Raw genomic sequence first — 23,563 nt, forward strand, 5'->3', positions numbered from 1 at the left:
TGGCAGAAGATGATGCAGTTGAATAGGTCTGGGGTTTGTGATGAATTCTTGTTTTGAAATACTCTATTACTATTTCTTATCATTTAAATGGGAAAATGTGATGGAAAGATGACTTTTGAGGGAGGATTTGCTATAAACCAGTTTGAAATAATTTTGGAGTCTTCATTTTTACAATTGTGTCATGCTTTATGCTTAACTGGTTTAATCTGTCTTTGAAGTTAAAGGTATAGGGGGAAAGTGCTGATTCTGTGAAATGACCGTGTTCAGATAATTAGCAAATATCATTAACCCCATGAATGGAGTTTGACTTGGAAAATTGTCTCGCTTGGCCTATTTTGCTGCTTTACCTTTCTAAGATGTCATTACTTACCCGCTATTATACCATGCGTTTGGCTAAGTACTGTCCATAGACCTTTGTATGATCATAGAAACGCTTGTCCCTGTGCCATACAAGATGGTAACCAAAAATGGCTTTTGACAGTTTTAAATGGGGGTACTACCAAGGAATTGACTTTTTATATTAAATTCTAAGAATTTAAATAGCCGCACTTGGCTAATAGTTACTATATTAGCAGAGTTATAGAGAAATATTGATTCTGTTATGTTTCATTCTTCGTTCTACTGACTTGATTTTTTTTTCCATCTGGCTTACTTCTCAGAATATCTTTAGATTTGTCTTGTTTTCTTTATTGCCCTGAAGTATATTTTATTGTTTATTTTTATGAAAATGATGGTAGAAGATAAGACAGACAAAAGTTCTTTAGTATTCATGAAAAAATTTTGAGAGCTTTTAAAATCTGTTTTGAAAAATAGCCAAGATAGATTGATTTAATGGTTTGTCTGGTTTAAGAAGTTCAGTGTGATGCCTTACACCTTGTTTTTTATTTTAAAAACAAATTAAAAGAGGTTTACAGAAAAGGAATAAAACTTGTTTTTGAAATTTCTGAACATGAGGGTCAAAATCTGGGTGTCACCAGTGTACATGTTAAAGCATGATTTTATTGGCATAATTTACTTTTGTTTTTTCCCCATTTCTTAATTGAGCACAACCTTCAATTCATGAAACCAATAATTCATTTTTTAAAAATGTTGACTGTTAAGATTAGTTATCCATTTTAATTTTTATCACCTAGTTCATGTGTTGAAGCATGTAACTAAATATGAATTTCCATTTGTTTAAACTTGACCACTGCACTGTATCACTTCCAGAATTATTTGGCTTGTTTTTTCACTAAATGAAATTTTCATTGGCATGTGTTTTAAAGATAGTTCTGCTGCTTATTTTATTATGTGCCTGCTGTGGTGTGAAATATCTCATACTATATTGCATGTGTTTAGAATTATTACAAGAATATATTTTACATAGGATTTTCACATTTTTATGTGACTGCTTTCTTGGGTATATTTTTAAATGTAAAAGTTTAAAAATGTCTTTAAATTTTTTGAAGATATTTAAAATTTAAAATAATGCAGCTGCATGCTTGTTGCATAAGTAGCTTTGGGGGCCTAATGCTGTATTGCATGTTGTAAAGTCACTTCAAATGTCTCATATCGTGGACTGATCACTAAATTTTACCTGTAGTGATTTATGTAGTGATATGTCAGACATCTTTTAAGACAGTCTTCAGTGATGATAGTAATGTTGCCTAGGCAATATTAATATTAATACAGCTGTTTAAAGACATTTTCTAAATGTGATTTACTAAATTTAACCACTCACTTTTGGTATTGGATAGTAGTATGAAAGAAGGCTATAGCCAAAACAGTTTGTGTTTATACTTAGGGAGTTATTTTGTGGGCAACCAAGACTACCTGCTTGGACTAGACTTATACAGGAGAGGAGGAAGCAGGGATAGGCATGCCCCTGAGTTAAACAGACCACCCCAGACTCCTGCGAACCTGTGGGTAAGGACTGTCATGCCTTGGTTTCTTGATTTGGTAAAATCAGGACACTACTGAGGAAAGGTGTGATGTTTAAGGTCATTCAGTGTGTTGTAAAGTTACTTGTAGTATTTTTGGTGTATCTTTTGGATTACTGAATTAAACAATCTTAATGATTCTTTTTTTCAGGTCATAAGAAGATATTAAATGGTTGGTTCCTCTTAAAGTCACTAGATTCTAGGTTTATGAATAAGCTTTTCACTCTTTTATAGATTGCACTGAATTAACAAATGCTTTTGCCTACTGAATTTTCTAGATAAAGCAATACTACAGTGGGATACCCTCTATTGTGGTGCTTCTTAACAATTTTGTTGTCACGTATTTTTCTGAGAATCTGAGCTATGGATTTGATTGTTTTTAAAAATTTTTAAATTTCTTTTTATTTTTTTGTGCTATGGATTGTTTAACCAGAAACTATGTATGGATACGTAGATACAAAATTTTGCATGCAATTTCAAATAGTTTACTAAACTGGAGTCAGTCCATGGACCCTGCCTGGGTGAAGGGCTCCTGCCCTTTTATGTGTAAACTCAGTTCCTATCAATCAGCTAAGGATATTTTCATTTAAATGCAAGTCACATTCCTTTGGGTATGATGTATAAAAATAACCATTTTTATATAATTGTGTACTTTCAAAAGGTCTTGACCCTGTGTAGTATTGTATGCTTTGTCCACATACCTGATTTAATATGGGATTTACTATAGAATAATTTCTTTCATCTTTGATTTGATAGTTTAGTAGCTTGGGCTTATCTTTTGTATACCAAGGACAAACCATTGAAAAAAAAGGATTTTCAGTATACGAACTGATTCATATGCAGCCGCTTTGAGTATTATGTTTTTGGAATATATATGTAGATACATATCTTTGCAAAACATGACTCCTTTTTTTTTCATTCTATTCTATTCATTTTCCTACCTATGTAACTAAACAAGAACTTATTAATTACACAGGCTGGAAGCGCAATTCACTGACCCCTAGGACAACCACTTTTCCTTGTCCTGGCTGTGAGCATGATGTGGATCTTGGAGAGCGGGGAATCAATGGTCTGTTTCGAAATTTCACTTTGGAAACTATTGTTGAAAGATATCGGCAGGCAGCCAGGGCAGCCACAGCCATTATGTGTGACCTTTGTAAGCCACCACCTCAAGAATCCACAAAAAGTTGCATGGACTGCAGTGCAAGCTACTGCAATGAATGCTTCAAAATTTACCATCCTTGGGGCACTATAAAAGCGCAGCATGAGTATGTGGGTCCAACTACGAACTTCAGACCCAAGGTAAGTGAAGTTGCTATGAAGTTAGTGTATTAAACTTAATATGGTGAGATAAATTATACCAAGTCTAGAACCTGACAGAAACTAATTTTAAAAGCTGAGAGGAGAAATTAAGGCCTTATAAGTTGGATTGCTGCTGCTGCTGCTAAGTCGCTTCAGTCGTGTCCGACTCTGTGTGACCCCATAAATGGCAGCCCACCAAGGCTCCATTGTCTGTGGGATTCTCCAAGCAAGAACACTGGAGTGGGTTGCCATTTCCTTCTCCAATGCATAAAAGTGAAAAGTGAAAGTGAAGTTGCTCAGTCATGTCCAACTCTTAGTGACTCCATGGACTGCAGCCTACCAGGCTTCTCCATCCATGGGATTTTCCAGGCAAGAATTAGTGTGTTGCTAAACATCCCCAGAGCTTAGAAGGCAGTAGTATTGTTCACTCTATTAAAACACAGTGATGTAGAATACCTGAATATTTGTAATGATTACTGAGAAATAGAGGAATAGTTATGTCAGATATACTCTATACTCTCAAGACTGAGATAGTTAAAGTTAAAAAGCTTTTGTCCTTTAATATGACAAGCCTGTCGTTGTCTAAAAGGTGTGGTTGGGCAACATTCTGACATTTTTAGTTACCTAAATTGTACCATGAATAAATAAGAGTAATTACAGCCTAATAGAAGCTTATGACATAATGGTTACATAGTATCGGAAGTGGAATTTGCCTTTTTAAATATTTGGGTAGTTTCTGTAATAATGTACAAAGGAACTTCATGAATGAAGTTATAGCTGAAACAGTTGTCTCTGAATGGATATTTGTTGAAGCTAGATAAGGATACATTGTGATGTATTTTATTATTCTTCCAGGTAAATAAATAAATAAATAAATATTACTCTTTTTTTTTGAAAAAGGATTCTATGCATTGTGGTTTGCCCTACTATGTGATTCAAAAGCAGAATGTGTTTTTGATATCTTTACTTAATACTGCTTTCTGATTTATATAGATTTAAAACATGTAATTGATTCTTTTGATTGATGTTCTCATTTGCCTAAACCTAGTAACTTGTGTGGGTATGAATTCTATTTATGTTCTTAAACGTAAGACACTGCGCATAAGACATTTCCATAGAAAAATGGAAAAAAGAAGCAATCTTCAAAGTTATCTTGAAACTGTGATCTGAATACTTGCTCATTTCATATTAAATGGGGTAGGACTGGTGGATTAAAACAAGAGCAGTCTGTGTTTGTGCTTCTGGAAATGACTTCTTTCTCAAATTATGCCAGTGTAGCAATAGACTTATTAAATACTTTAAAATTCGCTATTATATTCCTTAGCTCAGCTTAAATGCTCAACCTACTGTTTGATGTGTCTTTTAAAATATTAATTAAATTGATTAGTACTATTCTATCATGAAGGAACCTACAATTATTAAGTATGTTTTTGGGAGTTAATTTCATAAAGTTGACCATTTTTGAGTATAAATTACAGTCTTGTTCTATTTACAAATGTAAGATTGATAAGAGAATGAAATATGCATAAGTTATATCGAGAAGTTTTTTCCCTCCAAGTTTTATTCAGTGTAGTAAAATTCTAAAAAGGTGTCTCTTATCCTATAGAATATTTACTTGTAATTTTGAGTTCTTGCATTCTTTGCATGAAGCCAAGCTTTATATTCTATTGTAATGGCTTTGAGAATGTAGGAACCTGGATATGCCTAAAAATTTGAAATCTTTTCCATTATAGCTACAGATTAGTATTAGGACTTTTTGTATTAGAATTAAAAAAAAATATTTCTAAGCTATCAGACCAGTTGTAGCTGCTTAAAATATTATCTTTTGAAATAATGAACAGCTTTTTGATTAAAACAATCCTTTTCTTCCAAATGAAAACAGCTATATTATATAAAATTCAGTTTAACTATGATGATAGTTTATGGAATAAATAAAAAGGTAGAAACTAAAATCAGGAAAGCACAGTTCTAAATTTGTTCAGTGTGTGGGTAACCAATATGTAAAAGCAAACATGAGTGTTCCAAGTTCCTTAGTAACAGATATCTTGTGAGGATAATGAAGTAATAGGTTCTCATAGTTGTTTGTTTTAATACTTTATAAACATTGATCATAATCATGAATAATTGCCTAGTCATTGTGGTCAGAGGACCTTTCTAGCTTTGTTTAGGCATTTTACTTAAGTCTGATAGGAAAGGAATTTTCAACTTCTTAGCACTAAGTTTAGGGGAAATAACATTTACACAATTAATTGAGCATTTGAACCCTTAAATTAAAAAACAATAATTCTAATGTAGACAATTGTCATACAATGGACCAAATGCTTTTATTTCTTTTTACACTTTTACTACTTTAAATGGCTTTAGTTAGTGATTTTATCATGCAAATCCTTGTGTTTTGGTACTTTATCCAATTACCTGACGTCTTTTGAGTGTCACGTAAGCTATGAGGACCCTTAATCCCACTTTTATCCTTTATTTCAATAGATTTTGATGTGCCCAGAGCATGAAACAGAGAGGATAAACATGTACTGTGAATTGTGCAGGAGGCCAGTCTGTCATCTCTGTAAGTTGGGTGGGAATCATTCCAATCACCGCGTAACCACCATGAGCAGTGCCTACAAAACCTTAAAGGTAGAGCTTATTTTAGAACTAAATTTTGATTCTTTACAACTTTAGACCTCTGACTTTTTTTCTGTATAAAATCATGGCAGACTGTGTGATCTGTTTTACTGAAATGAGTTAACAGTCTGAAGCATTACTTAATGATCTGCTAATGTTAGGTTGTTAGTATATGTGACCAGGCAGCTCTTTGTCCTTGTATGTGCTAGTTCTAAAGTCTGAGTGCTGAGAGGGACAAAGGACTCTTCATTATGATCCATCCCTCTGTGAGCCTAGCGCCATGACCTTGAGTGTGGTTAGCAGCTTTTAAAAAATGCTTGATTCTTGTTGCTTGCCAGTAGAATAAGTATAAACTTTCTTGTCTAGTCTGTGGGTACTAGCTAAACCTGAGTTACTTGCTGTCTGTTAACATTATACATGGCCCTCTTAATACTTTTAAATTTGGGTTTTTTTGTTTCATTCCTTTTTCCTTTTTCAAAAGGAATTCATTCATTTATAAATCCACCACCCATTTAAATGTGTGTTTTGGCCTGTATCTAGTTTGCATATCTACCTACAGTTTCGTGTTTTGTGTTTAATGGATCTGCCACGCTCAGCCTGGCCTCTTGAACATGTGGGTTACAGGTTTTGTTTATTGTCCACCTTTGTTTACCTAATTCTGTCAGCCTGTGTCATTTGTAGGTCAATTGTGACTGATTTTCCTCATCATTTTGAGTTGGATTCCCCTCCTGCCTTGCACGCCTGGCAACTTCTGATTGGCTGCCAGGTGTTGCAAAGCTTACCTTGTTGAGCGCTGGTTATTTTTGTATTCCTACAGTTCTTTGAGGGTTTTCTTCTAGTGTATGATTCATTTACTTGGGAACAGTTTGCTCCTTTTGGGTCTTAGTGTTAAGCTTTGTTAGGCAGGACAGAACAGCGCTTTGGTCTGGGACTAATTTTATCTGACTATTAAAGTAAAGTTGTTTGTTTACTCTTCCCAATACCCTGTGAATTTTGAGGGTTTTAATGTTTTTTTTTTTAAGTCTTGCTGATGGGGAATAGGCGCTGTTCTCAACTTGTATGAGCTCTGAAATTGTTTCAGTTCTTCTGGGCGATATTTTCCCCAGCCTGTGGCAATTTCCTTACACACATGAATTGACCAAAGCTCTTGTGAATAAAGAAGAGAGGCCCTTGGTAAATCTCTGGAGTTCTTTTTTTTGTGGCTGTCTGTCCTTAGGTGTTACAGTCTATAACCTCTGGCTTTCCCAGACTCTCAGCTCCATCTCCTCTTCTCACAGGAGATCGTGAGCCTAGTTTGAATTCTCTGCATGTCTGCATCAGGTCTGGGAAGTCTTCTCCAGACAATAAGCCGGGGCCACCATATTCCATTCTGGCTCTGATGGTAAAGAATCCTCTTGCAATGCAGGAGACCCAGGTTCCATCCCTGGGTCAGGAAGGATCCCCTGGAGAAGGAAATGGCAACCCACTCCAGTATTCTTGCCTGCAGAATCCTATGGACAGAGGAGCCTGGTGGGCTCCAGTCCATGGGGTTGCAAAGTCTTGGACTCGACTGAGTGAGTAACACTTTCACCATAGGCTCATCTTGTTTCCCATCCCTCAAGGTCACTGCTTTTTGTTTCTTGACGTCCAGTGTCTTGAGAGCTGTTCCGTTTGTTCTGTTAGTTGTTTCAGGTGAGGGAGTAAACCCTGTCTTAGTTTCTCTCTTGTGCCTCACAGTGGCAGTACCACTGTTTGCTCATTTTAACTTTGGCTTTGTTTTGTTTCTTACTGGTTGAATATTACACAAGTTGTCCAAAAAAGTTTTTTTTCTGTTACCTGAAATTAATCTTTGGCAATAATATACACCTGAGTTAACCTTTGCATTCTGTTGTTAATTTCTCTCATTTATGTTTCAGACTTTAGAAAAAATAGACTCTCTATGGAGTTTTTAGTTTATTCACTTTTTAGTAAGGATAAAATGATTTAAGTTGGCTAAAAATAGCAAGATCTCCGAAGATCGTCCTTCTTACTTGGTTTTAGGTTTTACGTCAGAGGGCTTCATGATCTAGGTGACAGGTTTATGATATCATTTCAGTTTTGCTCGCTGGAGTGTTGCAGGGGGCAGTTACACACTCTGGTGGGCCTTAGAGTCTCCTGGGACACTTGGTAAAGTTACAGAGGCCAGTGCTGACCTCCTTCAAGGAGCTTGGGCGTCTGTGTTCTCATGGGTTCTCAGGAGATTGGTACTCACCAGCATTTGAGAACCAAGCTAGCTTTGAGCAGCTTTGGGGTCCTTGAGAATTTACCCTCTCATCAGTTCCTGGAGAGCTGGGGTCTTAGTAGAACTAAGGGGTTTAAACCTGCTCCCCAGATGAGATGAGCCTCCCGGGTAGAGTGTCTAGGATCAGTGTCTGCTGCATATACTTTTTGGAGGCTTATGAATAAATGGGCCACTGATTCTTGGTTACAACAGATCTCGTCTTAGCATAGACTGCCCAGGTTTAAGGGGACTCGGAGGACTGGAGCTGTCTCAGGTAAAGGCTGCTGTGGGCTGTGGACTTGCTCTCAGCGTCACAGCTCACTGGATCCACTCAGACCGCGGACCGTGTTTCTGAATTCTGTCCTCTCTCCTCTAGCCTGTTTAGCCCTGCTAACACCATCTGTTGACTTAGAACTAAGTCCAGTTCAGTTTAATTGTCCAAATTCCTTTCTTTGCTGCTGTAGCTAAAAAGAGTGCCAGCACTCACACCCAGGGGGTTTGGTCCTAACGTGGGCCAGACAGGGGTGGGGTCCTGGAGGAGCTGTGGCCTTCCTCACGGCTCGGTGCGGAGGCAGTGCCTCTGCCTGTGGCAGCACGGTTAGTGTGCATGAGGAAGTTTCTAGTTCAGCTTCTTACGGTGTCAGGTTTGTGTTCAGCTTTGGTTTCCTCGTCTGGGAAATGCTGTATTAAGACACGAGATTTTAATGTCTCTTCTGATCCTTAACACCTGCAGTTTCCTTCTTGGTCCCATCCTGCCCTGCTTCCTCAGAAGTCTTGTTCCTCCACCTAACAGGCCTTTCCTCTGTCCCGCTATTGAGTCATGAGGGGAACTCCCTGGGCCTGATCCTGGGCGTCCCAGAGAGTTGTAAAGGTGGGTCCTGCCAGAGAGACCTGTTACTTTGATTTCTGTGTTAGACTTTGTAACATGGTCTAAGTGAAAAAAAAAAAAAAAGATGATACAGGAAGGAGACTCATTTCTGAAGCTTTGATTCTCTGCCCTGCTTCTTAATCACCCTTCTCAACCCTTGGTCACCAGTTGTGACCAGGAATGCCCAGATCTTCTGTCCGGGCTGCAGCTTGCGAGGTGTTTCCTGGATTTTCCTAGTCTTGCTTAGACTCAGAATACGTTGTCTGTCGCGATTTTTTAGCCCATCATGCTTCAGGGTATGATTGTTTGTTTTAAAATGTATTTTAGGCATACTGTGTTTTGTGGGCTGTGCTAGTGATCTCCCCAAAACCTGTGACTGTCTCTATGGTAAACTATGCCGGTGCCAAGGTGACTGCTTTATAAACAAGTTATTCAGTAAGCTCTGAAAGTTACCTGTCATTTAGACATCTGTATTTTCATCATCGTATATCGTGTGACTGTTTAATGACTATCTAGGCTGGGATGGACCATGAAGGTTACTTTGAAAGGGTCTCTGTTGCTTTTCTTGGTGTGTGTGTGGTGTGCCAGTGTTTATGAGTGTGTTGTGAAATCTAATGGAAGAAAGCACTGTTTGGATTGCTGCTCTCCTGTTTACTTTGAAGCTTTGTGAGGAATCATTCTGGGAGTAATGATGGGAGACAACAAAAATGTAGTCTGTATACTCGGAATTCTTGAGTGAACTACCTTGGTCTTTTTGTTTGTGTGTTTTTAGGTAGCCTACCTCTAATTGCTCATGTATCTTTGGGCCTGTGTGCTTAAAGCCAGTTAACAACAGTAATCACTGTAGCTGAGAGAGGAGGATGCTGTGTTAAGAAAATTCTGCAAGCCCTTTGTTACACTTCTCTGTCTACTTATTTGTGTTTCTAATATGTTCTAACAGGAGAAGCTTTCAAAGGATATTGATTACCTTATTGGCAAGGAGAGCCAGGTGAAGAGTCAAATTTCTGAGCTAAACTTATTGATGAAAGAAACAGAGGTAAGTGATATTTTCCTTTTCTTTTCTATTTCAGAGGTGAGGTTTGCATATTTTTTCATTTATTTATCTAGATATTCATTTATTCATTCATAAAATCCTAAGGGTATTTTATGAGCTGGGAGTAGAGTTGTGTTAGATTTTCACCCCTGTTTTTCTGGGACTAGGAAAACAAAGGTAAGGAATGGAATGCTGTGTGATCAGTGCTGATAAGAGGTAGTGATTATTATGATACTGAAACACAGATGAAAACATTATTTTCTTTATGTTGCTACTTTTGAGACCTGTTTTTTTTTTTTTTGAGACATGTCTCAAAAGTAGCAACATAAGGAAAATAATGGCTTTCAAAATTATTATTTTTTTTTACAAAACTAACAAATTGCATTTGAAAGATGTATTGTATGTTAATAGGACTAGGTTTATTTAAATTTCCCAGATATTCTTAAATATATACCTATCATATGTTCACCAAAAGACATGTATTAGAATGTTCTTAGCTGCAAAAAAAATAAGAAAAGGATGTTTGTAGCTGTATTATTTGTAATAGCCACAAAATGGAAAGCACTCAAAAGCCCACCAATAGTGGAATATAAATAGCAATGATGAATGAATATCTACAACTGTGGGCAACAATGTAGATAAATCCTGCACTAATATTGAAAGGAAGATGGCAGACACAAAGGAGTACTTGCTGTGTGAGGCTAAGAAAGGCAAAACTAGGCTGTGTTGTTCAGGATAGGAGCTGTTGAAGAGGTGGAGGGTTAGTGCCTGGAAAGGTTATCTGGGATACTGGTAGTATTACTTAATCTCAATGCTGGTCACATGGGTGTGTTCACAAAGACTCTGTGATCCTTACACTTCTGTGTACATTTTTCTCTTTGCATATTATATTTCAGTAAAAAATTGGAAAGATTGATAGCATTTTAAAAATATAGCAAAAGAGGATAGAATTAGGTTATTTTAAAATTCTAAATATTCTTCACTGACTTTGATCCCTGTTTCTTTTCTTTATTTGAAATAAATTGAAGGTCGTTTACTCTTGATCCCTTTAAAAGTCTTTTTTTTTTAATGTTTATTTTTTATTTATTTATTTGGCTGCACAGGGTCTTTTGTGGCATGTGGGATTTAGTTCCCCCACCAGGGATCAAACCAAGGGCCTCAGCATTGAGAGCTCAGAGTCTTAGCCACTGGACCACCAGGGGAGTCCCTAAAAGTTTTAATTAAATATAAAAATATTCTGACTAGCTTGAGACTTATGTCTTAAAACAAATTCTTTCTAAAAGTGGGTTAAATTATTGAAAACTTAGGTGAATTAGCACGTTACCAGTATTGCTTTAGTTTTTAATATTTTACTGATTGCTTTCACCATCCTAAGTAAGTTGGTTTTATGTGTGATTTAAAAGGTAAGGTTTTGTTTTTCATATTTGTGTCTGATTGACAAACTCTTCACAGTTTACTGTAATCCCCTAACACGGAGCACATTATCACCCAGACAGTAGGTCTTAAGAGATTGTGTCTGTTGTCATTTTAAGTTTGTCTTTCATAGTGTTCTCAGTCATCTGCCTTTACTTTTTAAAACGTGTTTTTGGCTGTGCTGGGTATTGATTGCTATGCAGAGTTTGTCGAGCTGCGGCGAGCGGGGGCTCCTCTTGGGCGAAGTGTAGGGGCCGCTCATCGCAGGGGCTCCTCTTGCTGTCGAGCACAGGCTCTGGGGCGTGCAGGCTTCAGTACTTGTGGCACACGAGCTTAGTTCCCCCACGGCATACGGACTCTTCCTAGACCAGGGATCAAACTGCGTCCCCTGCATTGCCAGGCGGACTCTTAATCTACTTTACCACCAGGGAAGTCCTGCCTTTACTTCTGAGATAAGGAAATCCAGTGCTTATTTTTGAGTTTGTCATTCAGGAGCTTGAAAACTGAGGAATTCAGGCATTAAGTATTCATGTAGGGACTGACTCCTTGAGATCCCGGAGAAATTATTTAATGTTTTTTTGTACCTTTGACCTCAGCTGTATTTGTAGGTTTATCAGTAAGAAGAGTCTTCTGTACTAGAAAACTTGTCTCCGTTCTCAGTGAAGATTGCCATACTGTCTTTTTATCTATAATTATACTTTGCTGGAAACAGTCTCCTCTTTACCTGTGTATAATGATATTTCTGAATTTAATGTGATATGTCACTGAAAAACTGCCAGAATGTCATCACCTTCTTTCTTTCCTCCCATCCCCCCTTAAAAAAATTGGCTGTTGGGGTTAGAAAACAAGAGAAGTAAATCTGGAAAAAATTTCCTTTCATTATAAATGTTGGCCAGAAGCCACTGAAAAATGTACGGAGCACTTGTGCCATATATTGTCAGCTTTTAAGAATGTTCTTGAAGACTCTGTACTGTTGGCTGCTGCTATGAGTGTATTATGAGTGCTAGTCTTATTTCCAAAGTCAAGTCAATCTCTGATGTTGTGGACATCCAAAATGTTCAATAGCATCCTATAGAGAGGATCATTTCACGGCAAAGTAGTGGAACAGCTGTGTATGTAGTGAAAATATGTGACATTGAGCTATGCATTTATGTATTAATAAATAATCTTCCTCAATCTTCAGAAAAGCCTGCGTGGTCTCTCTTATTCCTAGTTTTCAGAACAGAAAAATAAGACTAAAGAAGTTGATTTGCATAACATGTAATTAAATCAGTATTAATTAAATTACAATTTATTTATTACTGGGTTGTCTGAAAAGTTCGTTTGGATTTTTGCATAAGATGTTACAGAAAAATCCAAATGAACTTGTTGGGCAACCCAAAATATCACTAATACTAATTTGAAGAGAAAAGTTACAATTTTGTTTCTTAGTAATGTAACTTTTTTCGGTTTTATGTCTGTGGTTTACCTTTTTAAAAAATTGGAATATGGTAGAAAGAAAAAAGTTTCTTGAATTAGAAACGAATAAATAACTGCAGAATTTTTTTTCCTGTGTCCTCAGTTAAATAAGATAATTTCTGCCTAAGTTCCTTCATATACAAATTGAACATTGCTTTTTATTTCATTGAATACACTGTTTATTGCTGGACTTTGGAGATTGAAAGCTTAAGGAAATACAATTATTATAAAATCAAAAACTATGTCTTAAAGTTGCTGATTATCCCTAATTAAGTGCATTTGATGTCAGGTTATTGTTCTGACGCTTCAAGGCGTCAGACAAAATCTTCTTCCATCCAGGATTTGGGTTTGTCACGCTGAATTTTGACATGAAGAGACATTTGGATTTAGCAGATGAGCTAATGCTTTGCTTGTTTTACAATAGTGTAACGGAGAGCGGGCTAAAGAAGATGCAATTACACATTTTGAAAAGCTCTTTGAAATCCTAGAAGAGAGAAAATCATCTGTTTTGAAGGCAATTGATGCTTCTAAGAAACTAAGATTAGACAAATTTCAGACTCAAATGGAAGAGTACCAGGGGCTGCTGGAGAACAGCGGGCTCGTGGGGTACGCTCAGGAGGTGCTGAAGGAGACGGATCAGTCTTGCTTTGTCCAGACGGCAAAGCAGCTCCACCTCAGGTATTTTGATTTGAACTGACAGCCTCTCTAGCAGCGTCAGTAAACTCTGCTCCGAGTCCCTGCTGTAGCTCTGATGGCTTCGGAATGCTGGGCTGTGTGCAGTGCCTCTTGCTTCACTCGTAAACCGAGTGCTGAGTGGAGTTTTCTTTTGTTAATCTCATTGCAGATATTTAGTCTTAATTTTTCTTTTCAAAGAATCATTTTTATATGAAACATTTTATATCTGTCTATAGAATACAGAAAGCTACAGAGTCTTTGAAGAGCTTTAGACCTGCGGCTCAAACTTCTTTTGAAGACTATGTTGTTAACACATGTAAACAAACAGAACTTCTTGGAGAATTATCTTTTTTCTCAAGTGGTAAGTTTTTAATCAGCATACCTTCGCTTTTTTGGTTGGAATTCACACTGTGTGGACTACACATGGGCTTTCCTGGTGGCTCAGCGCTAAAGAATCCGCCTGCCGGTATAGGAGATGCAGGTTTGATCTCTGGGTCGGGAAGATCTCCTGGAGAAGGAAATGGCAAACCTACTGCAGTATTCTTGCCTGGGAAATCCCAGGGACAGAGGAGCCTGGTGAGCTACAGTTCTGGGGGTTGCAACTAGTTGGACTTGACTGAGCGACTAAACAACAACAGAATCCACACAGATTCTCTTCAGCTTGACTTTATAAAGCAGCAGCTCAGTTGCCCAGACCTTCCTGTCCTAAAGTTGTATGCCATTTATGTTTTTATAACCATGTTTTTATGCCCAAAAGCTAGGTTCTGTTGGTTTGTATGTTTTTAAACGTGTGAATGGCATCTCGCTATATGTGTCTTTTTTGGTAAATTGCTTTTTTGAGAAATTAGGATAGATATTTGTTAATGTATGAAGTTCTCGTTTACAACTGTATTTTAGCTTTAATATTCCATCATATAAATAACTTTCCTACTGAGCGACAGTCTGTTCCTGTTTTTTATCTGTTATAAACAGCTCTATCAAACATCTTTGTCAGTGTTTCTCTGTGCCTGTGTACGAGTTTCCCTAGGGCAGAAGCCTGGAAATGGTATCTCCAGGTTAAAGGTGACTCTAAGATGTTTAAGCGTTTACAGTGCTGTATGAGTTTGTTAGGGCTGCTGAAAGGAAACACCACTGATTGGGTGGTTTAAACACCAGAAATGTGTTTTCTCAGACTCTGGAGCCTGGAAGGCTGGGACGAAGCTGCTGGGCAGCGTTGGTCTCTCCTGACGCCTCTCTCCTTGCAGAGCAGCTGGCCGCCTCTCCTTGTGTCTTCACATGGTCTTCCCTCTCTGCGTATCTGCATCCAGATTTCATCTTATAAGGACTCCAGTCACATCAGTCACGTTGGACTAGGTCCACCTTAATGACCTGATTTTAACTGTGGTACTTCTTTAAAAGCCCTCTCTCCAAATAAAGACACATTCTGAGGTAGTAATACTAGGGGCTAGAACCTTGGCAGGTGAATTTCAGTCCCTGATGTTTGCCTGGGTTTGTGTTCCGCTGCTCACCAGTAGGGAGGTAGTCCGTTCCTCTTTCTTCTCACCTTGTTCATCTCCTTCAGATTTCTCTTCATGGTGAATAATTACAATCTTTGGGAAAGTATCTGTGTGTGTCCTTAGTTGCTCAGTTGTGTCCGACTCGTTGCAACCCCATGGACTGTAGCCCGCCAGGCTCCTCTGTCCATGGGGATTCTCCAGGCAAGAATACTGGAGTGGGTTGCCACGCCCTCCTCCACGGGACTTCCCAACCCAGGTCTCCCGCATTGCAGGCGGATTCTTTACCTTCTGAGCCACTAGGGAAGCCCAAGAATACTGGAGTGGGTATCCCTTCTCCAGGGGACCTTCCTGACCCAGGAACCGAACCTGGGTCTCTTGCATTGCAGGCGGATTCTTTACCAGCTAAGCTACAAGGGAAGCCCTTGGAAAAGTATAAGCTTAATTATTGTGTAGATATAGATGTGTAGATTTGTATTTAGTCAAAGGAAATACGTCTTGTTAAAAAGTTACATACTGAAAGATTATTACTATGACCATCTTTCTCTTCCAGTCAGTGCCTGAATCTCCTTTTGACTATATACTTTTCTTATCTATTCTCTTTTTCCAAAATGTATACTTGAACTGCTTTTATATGTATGTTATTGCTTGTTTACTTAGGAGTACAAGGTCCTTCCTCCTCTGGGTCGGCAGGGGGTGGGGGTCCCAAAATTGTCTTTGGAAAGAGGAGATTGAGGTTGGGTAATCTCAGGCTATGCCAGTGCATAACGAAGAACCAGTAAAACCTGTGGGTCAGGATGTAACGTGGTCACCCGTCTTCCGCCTGCTGGGTGTTCTCCTCGCTGTTCCCTGCATGACCATTTTTTTAGTAAACTGATTTAAAAAAAAAGAAAGAGGTATTGGCTGCGGCATGCCGGTCACGATAGCTGTTTTTAACTTTAAAATGTAGTCTGGCTGACTTCTTAGGTCCCTTGGCTGCACAGAGACATACAGACAGACTTACGCTCTCCATTGCTTGCACACAGCTGGAGGATAACGGAGACGCCTGCTTTTCACTCTGCGTGTTTCTCTGTGATTTGGTATAAATGTGTGTCTGTTTATGTGCGCGTGTGCACGTACAACCCTTACAGCTTATTTTTACCATATGACCAAAGCGGTTAAGCTGTTTGGAATTTATGGAAAAGATTATGAATACACACAAATATTTAGCTGTGAAATTTTGATCATTGTATTTTTAGTGAAAAATTAGAAACATGTTTCTGAAAATAGTTAAGTGTTGCTACAGTGGAATACCACTGGGAGAAAAATACTGGCAGGAGCTATACAAAATTATTGTAGTGATAATCTTTGAGTTACTTAATTTGTGTGTGTGTGTGTGTGTGTGTTATGTAGTTTCTGATTTTCTTACAAAAATATGTATCTTGTTAATGCCAAGAAAAAGTCATTTTAAATTGCTTTGCAATTCTGAGAAAGATAATATGAAAGGAAATTATATAATATTTTGACATTTATTATTATACTAACCGAACTTAGATTTTAAAACACTTACTAAAATAACTTAAAAGAGGACAGAAATTAGAAATTTTACGTCCAGGGTTGTTATTTCAGTAGATGGGCACTGAAGGGTATATGGTTAAAAATTTTGATTTATGACATTTTAGAATTAATATGGAAAGCTAAAATTGTTTTACTAAAATTGTCTTATTTTTCATTCTTCTTTCCCCTTTCAGTTTTAAACATAAATATACACCTTTAAAAATCTCTTTTTTTCTTTGAAAATTTTATTGTGACAAAACTTGTCCTGAGATCCACCCTCTTAAATTTTTGGTATAGAATGTGGTTTTGTTGTCTATAGTCACAGGGTGTACAGCAGATGTCTAGAGCTTATTCATCTTGCTTAACTGAAACTTTATGCCTGTCTATTAATAAGTACACATTTCTCCCTGCCCCCCAGCCCCTGGTAACCACCATCCCACTCTTTGATTTCATGAATCTGGCTATTGTAGATCCCTCACATAAGTGGAATCATGACATCGGCATTGGTCTTTCTGTGTCCTTCTCGCTTCATTGAGCCTGTCCTCAGAGTCCATCCATGTTGCATTTGCAGGAATTATTCTTTTACTTATACACCTTATTCTAAATATAGAAAGGTCTTGGACAACAGAGAAATCCTTTAGTTTTTGTCAATAAATCATTTTTACTGAGGAAAAAAGAAAAGTTCTGAAATAATAGTTTAATGTTGTTTTCTGTTTTGTAATTCTTTCAGGTGTAGATGTGCCAGAGATCAGTGAGGAACAGAGCAAAGTTTATAACAATGCTTTGATAAATTGGCACCATCCAGAAAAGGATAAAGCTGATAGCTATGTCCTTGAATATCGCAAGATTAATCGAGATGAAGAAATGTTGTCTTGGAATGAGATAGAAGTTTGTGGCACAAGTAAAGTTATTTCTGATCTTGAGAGTAATTGTAACTATGCTTTCAGAGTAAGAGCCTACAAGGGTTCCATCTGCAGTCCTTGCAGCAGAGAACTGATTCTTCATACTCCTCCAGCTCCAGGTAGTGTGAATACTGGGGATAAGAAAAGCGTACAGTTGGAAGAGACCATGATAAAAAATAAACCTGCTGATATGTCTGTGCATTAAAGCCACCTCTCATTTGTAAAAGATTCTAGAAAAGTAGATTCTATATCCAGCTAGGATTTAGAAATAGAATGAATACTTGAGTTTCACCATGCAAGCTGAGAATAGGATTCGACTTCTAACTGATGACAGGTACAGAATAACATGACATTTGAATGTTTAGGGTTATTAATTTAGAATTAAAATAATGTAAATGCTACCTTACAAATTTTAAATAGTATAATTCTATTTTTTTGATCAGTTTATAGAGATCTCTATTAGCATAGGATCTGGGTAGATATTTTAGACATTTATTGGTGTAATAACATGAAGTATAATTTTAGTTAACCTAATTCTGACTTGTCTGGCTTTTCTAACCCAGTGATTACCAGCCCATGGGGATGGAAGGCACGTATTAAAGCCACATGGATAGCCCTCCTTCCCCTTCCCCCACACGGAGAGCTCCTTCTACCCAGCACTGCCTCTCCTTTCCAACTTGGTAACCACCGGTACTACTTAAACAAGGCCTGTACATTTTCATAGAATGAGAATGACTTACAGGTTAGTTGATGTTCGCTGACAGTGTTTCCAACTTGGTAACCACCGGTACTACTTAAACAAGGCCTGTACATTTTTATAGAATGAGAATGACTTACAGGTTAGTTGATGTCCGCTGACAGTGTTTCCATGGATAAGGGACGTATAGAAGCAAAGTTATGCTCATGCTGGTGAACGGGCAGTCATTTTGCCCTTAGATGTTCCTTCACTTGGCTCTTAGACGCCATAGCTCCTGTCCATTTTTTGTGGCTTATGTACCCAAATTTTGTGCACTCTGCCCTTCCTTGCCGTTTTGTCCAGGTGTGCTATTCACTCTTTGTTTTTCATGTATATTGTAGCTAATTAAGGAAAAAAACCAACAATAATCAAATGCATAAGGTTGGCTAAAATTATTTTTCTTGAATTTTAATAATATCCAAAAGAGAGTTTTAGGGTGCATTTACAAGTATTAAGTAAACATTTTATGGTTTATGCAGTTTCCACTTTGTTTTCTAGTCTGACTGAAAGTGGAAGGGAAAATAAGCCTGAAAGTAGCTGCTGTTTTCAGCGAAGTGGAGGGGGTTGGGGGAGGGGAAACATTGAAGACTGTCTTCCTTTTCTCCGGGAGAAGCCATATGAATAGGGTGACCATCTAAATTTATTTTGCAAATTGGGAGACATTTGAGATTGAAAGCAAGCGTGAATTGTCATCCCAGGACAATAGGCATTACCGGGAAGACTGGTCAGATCTCATTCATGGAAAATGGTTTTAGCTTGTTAGCAACATGGCAACCCACTCCAGTTTCCTTGCCTGGAGAATCCCCATGGACAGAGGAGCCTGGCGGACTACTACAGTCCATGGGGTCGCAAAGAGTCAGACATGACTGAATGTTAAAATTTGTCATTTTAGCTATTTTTAACTGGATGCATCAGTGGCATTAAGTACATTCTGTGCACCCATCATTATAGTCTCTGGAACTTTTTCATTTTTCCAAATCAATACTGCATCCATTACACAGTAACCCCTCCATCCACCCTTCCTCCAGAGCCTGGCAACCTCTATTCTGCCTCTGCCTCCATGAATCTGCCTATTCTAAGTACCTCGTGTGTGAATGGATTTGCACAATCCTTTTGTGACTGGCTTATTTTCAAGGTTCCTCCATGTTGCGACATGTATTAGAATTTCCTAACTTTTTTAGGTTGAATGGTATTCCATTGTATGTATAGCCCACTGTCAACTTAAAAACAAAACCCCAGTGGGAGAGTGTTACTGGGGGCAAAATGAGGACTGCAGTCTGGGAAAGCAGCCGCTCAGATAGCTCTGAGAAACTGCTCCAAAGAGGCAGAGGGGAAGTTCAATACATGTGTGATTTTGGTGAAGGGAGAGTCCTTGCAATCAAGCACTTTTTTTTTTTTTTCTTCAGAAGGTTTCTGCTGGTCACAAGGAGCAGTCGTCACCATGAAGGATTTTAGTGCTTTTTTAGATAGGAGGCGATAACAAGAACTGGGCTCATAAACTAGGCTCCTGAAAATAGAGGGGTCCTACAGTCCACCCTCCCCGCCTGCCCCCCTGCCCCCGCACAGAGGGCCTCGTTTCTGCTCTCCACTCTGAACTCGCTTCAGGGGTGTTGAAAACCAGCAGCTGCAGCAGCACATGATTTAATCCTTGCAGAGATGGATGGCAAGTGCCGGTGGCAAGTGCCAATTTGAAGTTGACACCACATTTTCTTTGTGCATTCATCTGTTGACGGGCATTTGGGATGTTTCCACTTTCTGGGCTAGCTGCCAATGAATGTTAGGCTTAATGGGTTTAAGTTGAGAGGCTTAGGAGAGTAGTGTTGTCTCCATTCTGCAGTTGAGGAAATTAAAGTTTAGGTTAAGCTCCAGTTAAATGTTTGAGCTAGGAATTCAAACTCAAGTGTCTCTGAACCCAAAGCCTGTGGTTTTTTTTTTTAAAGCAAAACGCTGTTTCTCGTGTCTGCCATCTTGATTGGTAAGGAGAAGACCTTATTAAAATTGCTAATATTTTCCATATTTATAAAATTTGGGCTTCCCTAGTCGCTTGGTTGAGAAAGAATCTGCCTGCAAGGCAGGAGACCTGGGTTTGATCCCCAGGTCAGGAAGATCCCCTGAAGAAGGAAATGGCAACCCACTCCGGTATTCTTGCCTGGAGAATCCCGTGGACAGAGGAGCGCGGAAGGCCGCAGTCCATGGAATTGCAAAGAGTCGGACACAACTATGCTAACTTAAAGATAAAATTTGGAATAAATTTTAAGAAAACATGCAGATATTTTTGAAAATATACAACCCCTTATTTTAGGATAAAAGAAGAACAGGTTCAGTAGTATAAGGTGTTTCGGTGTTTAGGTTTGCTGTATCTGTTCCAAGGAGCTACAGACATAAATTTCTCCTACACTGAAAATGTTTCTTTCACTTTGAAATTTCTGAAAATTTTCAGGTATAGAGAATTACTGGAAATCATTTCTAAGTTGGGGTTTTGATTTGTGAGTAGGGTAGAATAATATTCTTCCTTCTATCTCTTTTTAGTAATTTCTATTTGAAAACCTGTTAAATTTAACCATAGAGTGTAGAAATGCTAATAAATAATTTGCAGGCTAATTTTAAGCTCTGTTTGCAGTTTTCAGTTTCCTCTTTGATGAAAAATGCGGCTATAATAATGAACACCTCCTGCTGAACTTGAAGAGAGACCGTGTGGAGAGCAGAGCTGGATTTAACCTCCTGCTTGCTGCAGAGCGGATCCAAGTGGGTTATTACACCAGCTTAGACTACATCATTGGAGATGTTGGGATTACTAAAGGGAAGCACTTTTGGGCCTTCCGTGTGGAGCCGTATTCGTACCTGGTGAAAGCGGGCGTCGCTTCCAGTGACAAACTGCAAGAATGGCTCCGGTCTCCCCGGGACGCAGCTAGTCCAAGGTAGATTCTTTTATTGATCTAGATCTTGATAATTCTTTAATTCTGTAAAATGTAAATATCCTGGTTTAGCAAGGCAAGCCTGAAAGTGGACTTGGATTTACTTTCTGCATTTAGAGTATTTAGTATTTAGAGTATGCCTTTCTTAGATTCAGATGTTTTGGCTGTGCTTATGTGGCTGGCTAAGAAAAGATGTCATGTTATCTTGTGTCACACCATGACTAATGAGCTTTAGCAGTTAAATTCTAATGCTGTGAGGAAACAAGTCTTTTTTGGGTACAGCTCTTGATTATGGTATATTTTCACAATCTAGAATACTCAAAGGCTTTCATATCAGTTGTCTTAATTATAAATAAAATTGCATAAATAATGTTTTTTACTTATTTTAGTCGCTCAGTCGTGTCCGACTCTTTGCAACCCCATGGGCTGCAGCCCTCCAGCCTCCTTATTCCATGGGATTCTCCAGGCAAGAATACTGGAGTTGGTTGCCTTTCCCTTTGCCTCTAAATGCCATATTTCACAATTGGGGCTAAATGGATACAATTCTTTAAACTGTCCTATAAGTACTTTAAAAAATTGGTCACGGAAAACATGTTCCCATGGCAAAGAATTTCAGTTTCTTGAGAGTGACTATTTAATGTTCTGTACAGTTTAGTTTTGTTACATGATGTAGTGTGAACTCGTCCAGACAGATAATTTCTGATCACTTACGTCTGCAGAAATCCCAGAGTAACAGTCTAAGTGACAGGAAAAACTTGTTGCCCTAAAATGAGAAATTGAAGTAACAGCGGAAATTGAAATACGGAAATAGTTACGTGAACATAGTGGCATGTCTACTTGGTAAATTATTAACAATGTTAAAAAGTTTATAACATGAGAAATACTAGAAGTGAAAAGACCTGATTGAAATGGTTGATGTACTGTGCTCACAAATGTACTAATATGAGAAGCACACTGCTTAGGGAAAAAAATGGAAGGAACGTTGTATCAAAATTTTCTTTAAGGTGTTACTGTTTTGTAATCAAAGGAGAATAAAACTATTCATGATACGTGCTTGCATCATAGAGCCATGTAGAAAATCCCAACCAGGAAACAACAGTTCTTAGCAGGAGAATGAAACATGCTTTTTTCTCCTGCTTTATTTTGTAGTGCCCATTTATTTTACGTAGTCTGATAGAGTCTTTGGATTAGGGGATCTGTGTTGGTTACTGTTTTCTTATATATGATTTTATGCTATAAATATTCAATATTTGTCAAGTCTCTTCCATTTCATCCCCCTCCCGCTTTATTTTTGATAGGCCAAAATTACTAATTATTTTTAACTTCTCATCTGTTTGTTTATATATATAGGTAAAAATGGATGATACTTTATGACAGAATTTGGGTCTGAGTCTGTGGTGTAGTTCTGTGACATTGTGTAGTCCTTATGTTTCTAACTGATTATGGTTTAACAGAACGGTTTTGATGTAAAAGCAGTTACAGTTGATTTTAATTTAACTCAGTGTATATTATCTGGTGAAAATGTTCTGAAACGACTTGCAGGCCTTTGGATGAGGATGCAGATGGATTCTGCTCTGTCTGTGCTGTGTTTTAGGTACGAGCAGGACAGCGGGCACGACAGCGGCAGCGAGGACGCCTGTGTTGATTCTTCGCAGCCCTTTACGTTGGTTACTGTAGGTATGAAGAAAGTCTTTATTCCCAAGTCACCTACTTCCAACGAACCTGAAAATAGAGTCCTTCCCATGCCAACAAGCATAGGAGTTTTCCTCGACTGTGATAAAGGCAAAGTGGCTTTCTATGACATGGATCACATGAAATGCCTCTACGAGCGCCAGGTGGACTGCTCCCATATGATGTATCCAGCGTTTGCCTTGATGGGCAGTGGAGGAGTCCAGCTCGAAGAATCCATCTCAGCAAAGTACCTAGAATACCAGGAGAACATGTAGTCTACGCATTTGGTGTGATTTAGGATGGAGAATGTGAGCAGAATGCTGCCTCGGTGTTACCTTCGTAACTAATTATATATCATCTGAGTGTTGTGTCACCACACTTATTTTTTGTGTATGTTTCTTCTTCAAACACAGAAAACCTAAGCAGCCTTTCTGCCCTTCACAAATGCTGGGGAGAGATGTTCTTTCCTAGTTAACACTGAGATGGGTGACTGGACTTGCTTTTTTATGCATAGGAAATCTAATTTATTTGTATCAGCTTGTGTTGCTGATACTTAGACATTCCTTGTTTTGGGCTGGGGGTAAGGGATCCAAAAGTATTTATTACTCTTCTTCTGGGTTTGGCTTTTCATTTTTGTATCATGTTTATGTCCTCAGAGAAGATATTTTTAAATGCTTATGGATAGGAAGTAGTACTAAGCATGGTGTTGTGCATTTGTTTTTAATAGGAAAACAAAGGTATAGATGGATAAAATGAAAAAGGCCATAGAACTAGTAGTATATTT

At 38.2% G+C, this 23,563-nt stretch overlaps 1 protein-coding gene across 2 annotated transcripts in view; it reads left to right on the forward strand.

The window, feature by feature from the left end:
- Positions 1-23,407, forward strand: part of TRIM36 (tripartite motif containing 36) — a 41,263-nt gene extending 17,856 nt beyond the window's left edge. For both annotated transcript variants that reach the window (XM_068965085.1, XM_068965087.1), the window contains exons 3-10: positions 2,896-3,221; positions 5,706-5,852; positions 9,888-9,983; positions 13,276-13,529; positions 13,763-13,887; positions 17,286-17,576; positions 20,814-21,111; positions 22,703-23,407. In XM_068965085.1, the coding sequence (XP_068821186.1) occupies positions 2,896-3,221; positions 5,706-5,852; positions 9,888-9,983; positions 13,276-13,529; positions 13,763-13,887; positions 17,286-17,576; positions 20,814-21,111; positions 22,703-23,054 (1,889 nt within the window). In that variant the 3' untranslated portion in view covers positions 23,055-23,407. The remainder of the gene's footprint in view (positions 1-2,895; positions 3,222-5,705; positions 5,853-9,887; positions 9,984-13,275; positions 13,530-13,762; positions 13,888-17,285; positions 17,577-20,813; positions 21,112-22,702) is intronic.
- Positions 23,408-23,563: the final 156 nt, after the last annotated feature.

Source organism: Capricornis sumatraensis, chromosome 2 (genome assembly GCF_032405125.1).
Source record: "Capricornis sumatraensis isolate serow.1 chromosome 2, serow.2, whole genome shotgun sequence".
In the NCBI taxonomy this organism is placed as follows: Eukaryota; Metazoa; Chordata; class Mammalia; order Artiodactyla; family Bovidae; genus Capricornis; species Capricornis sumatraensis.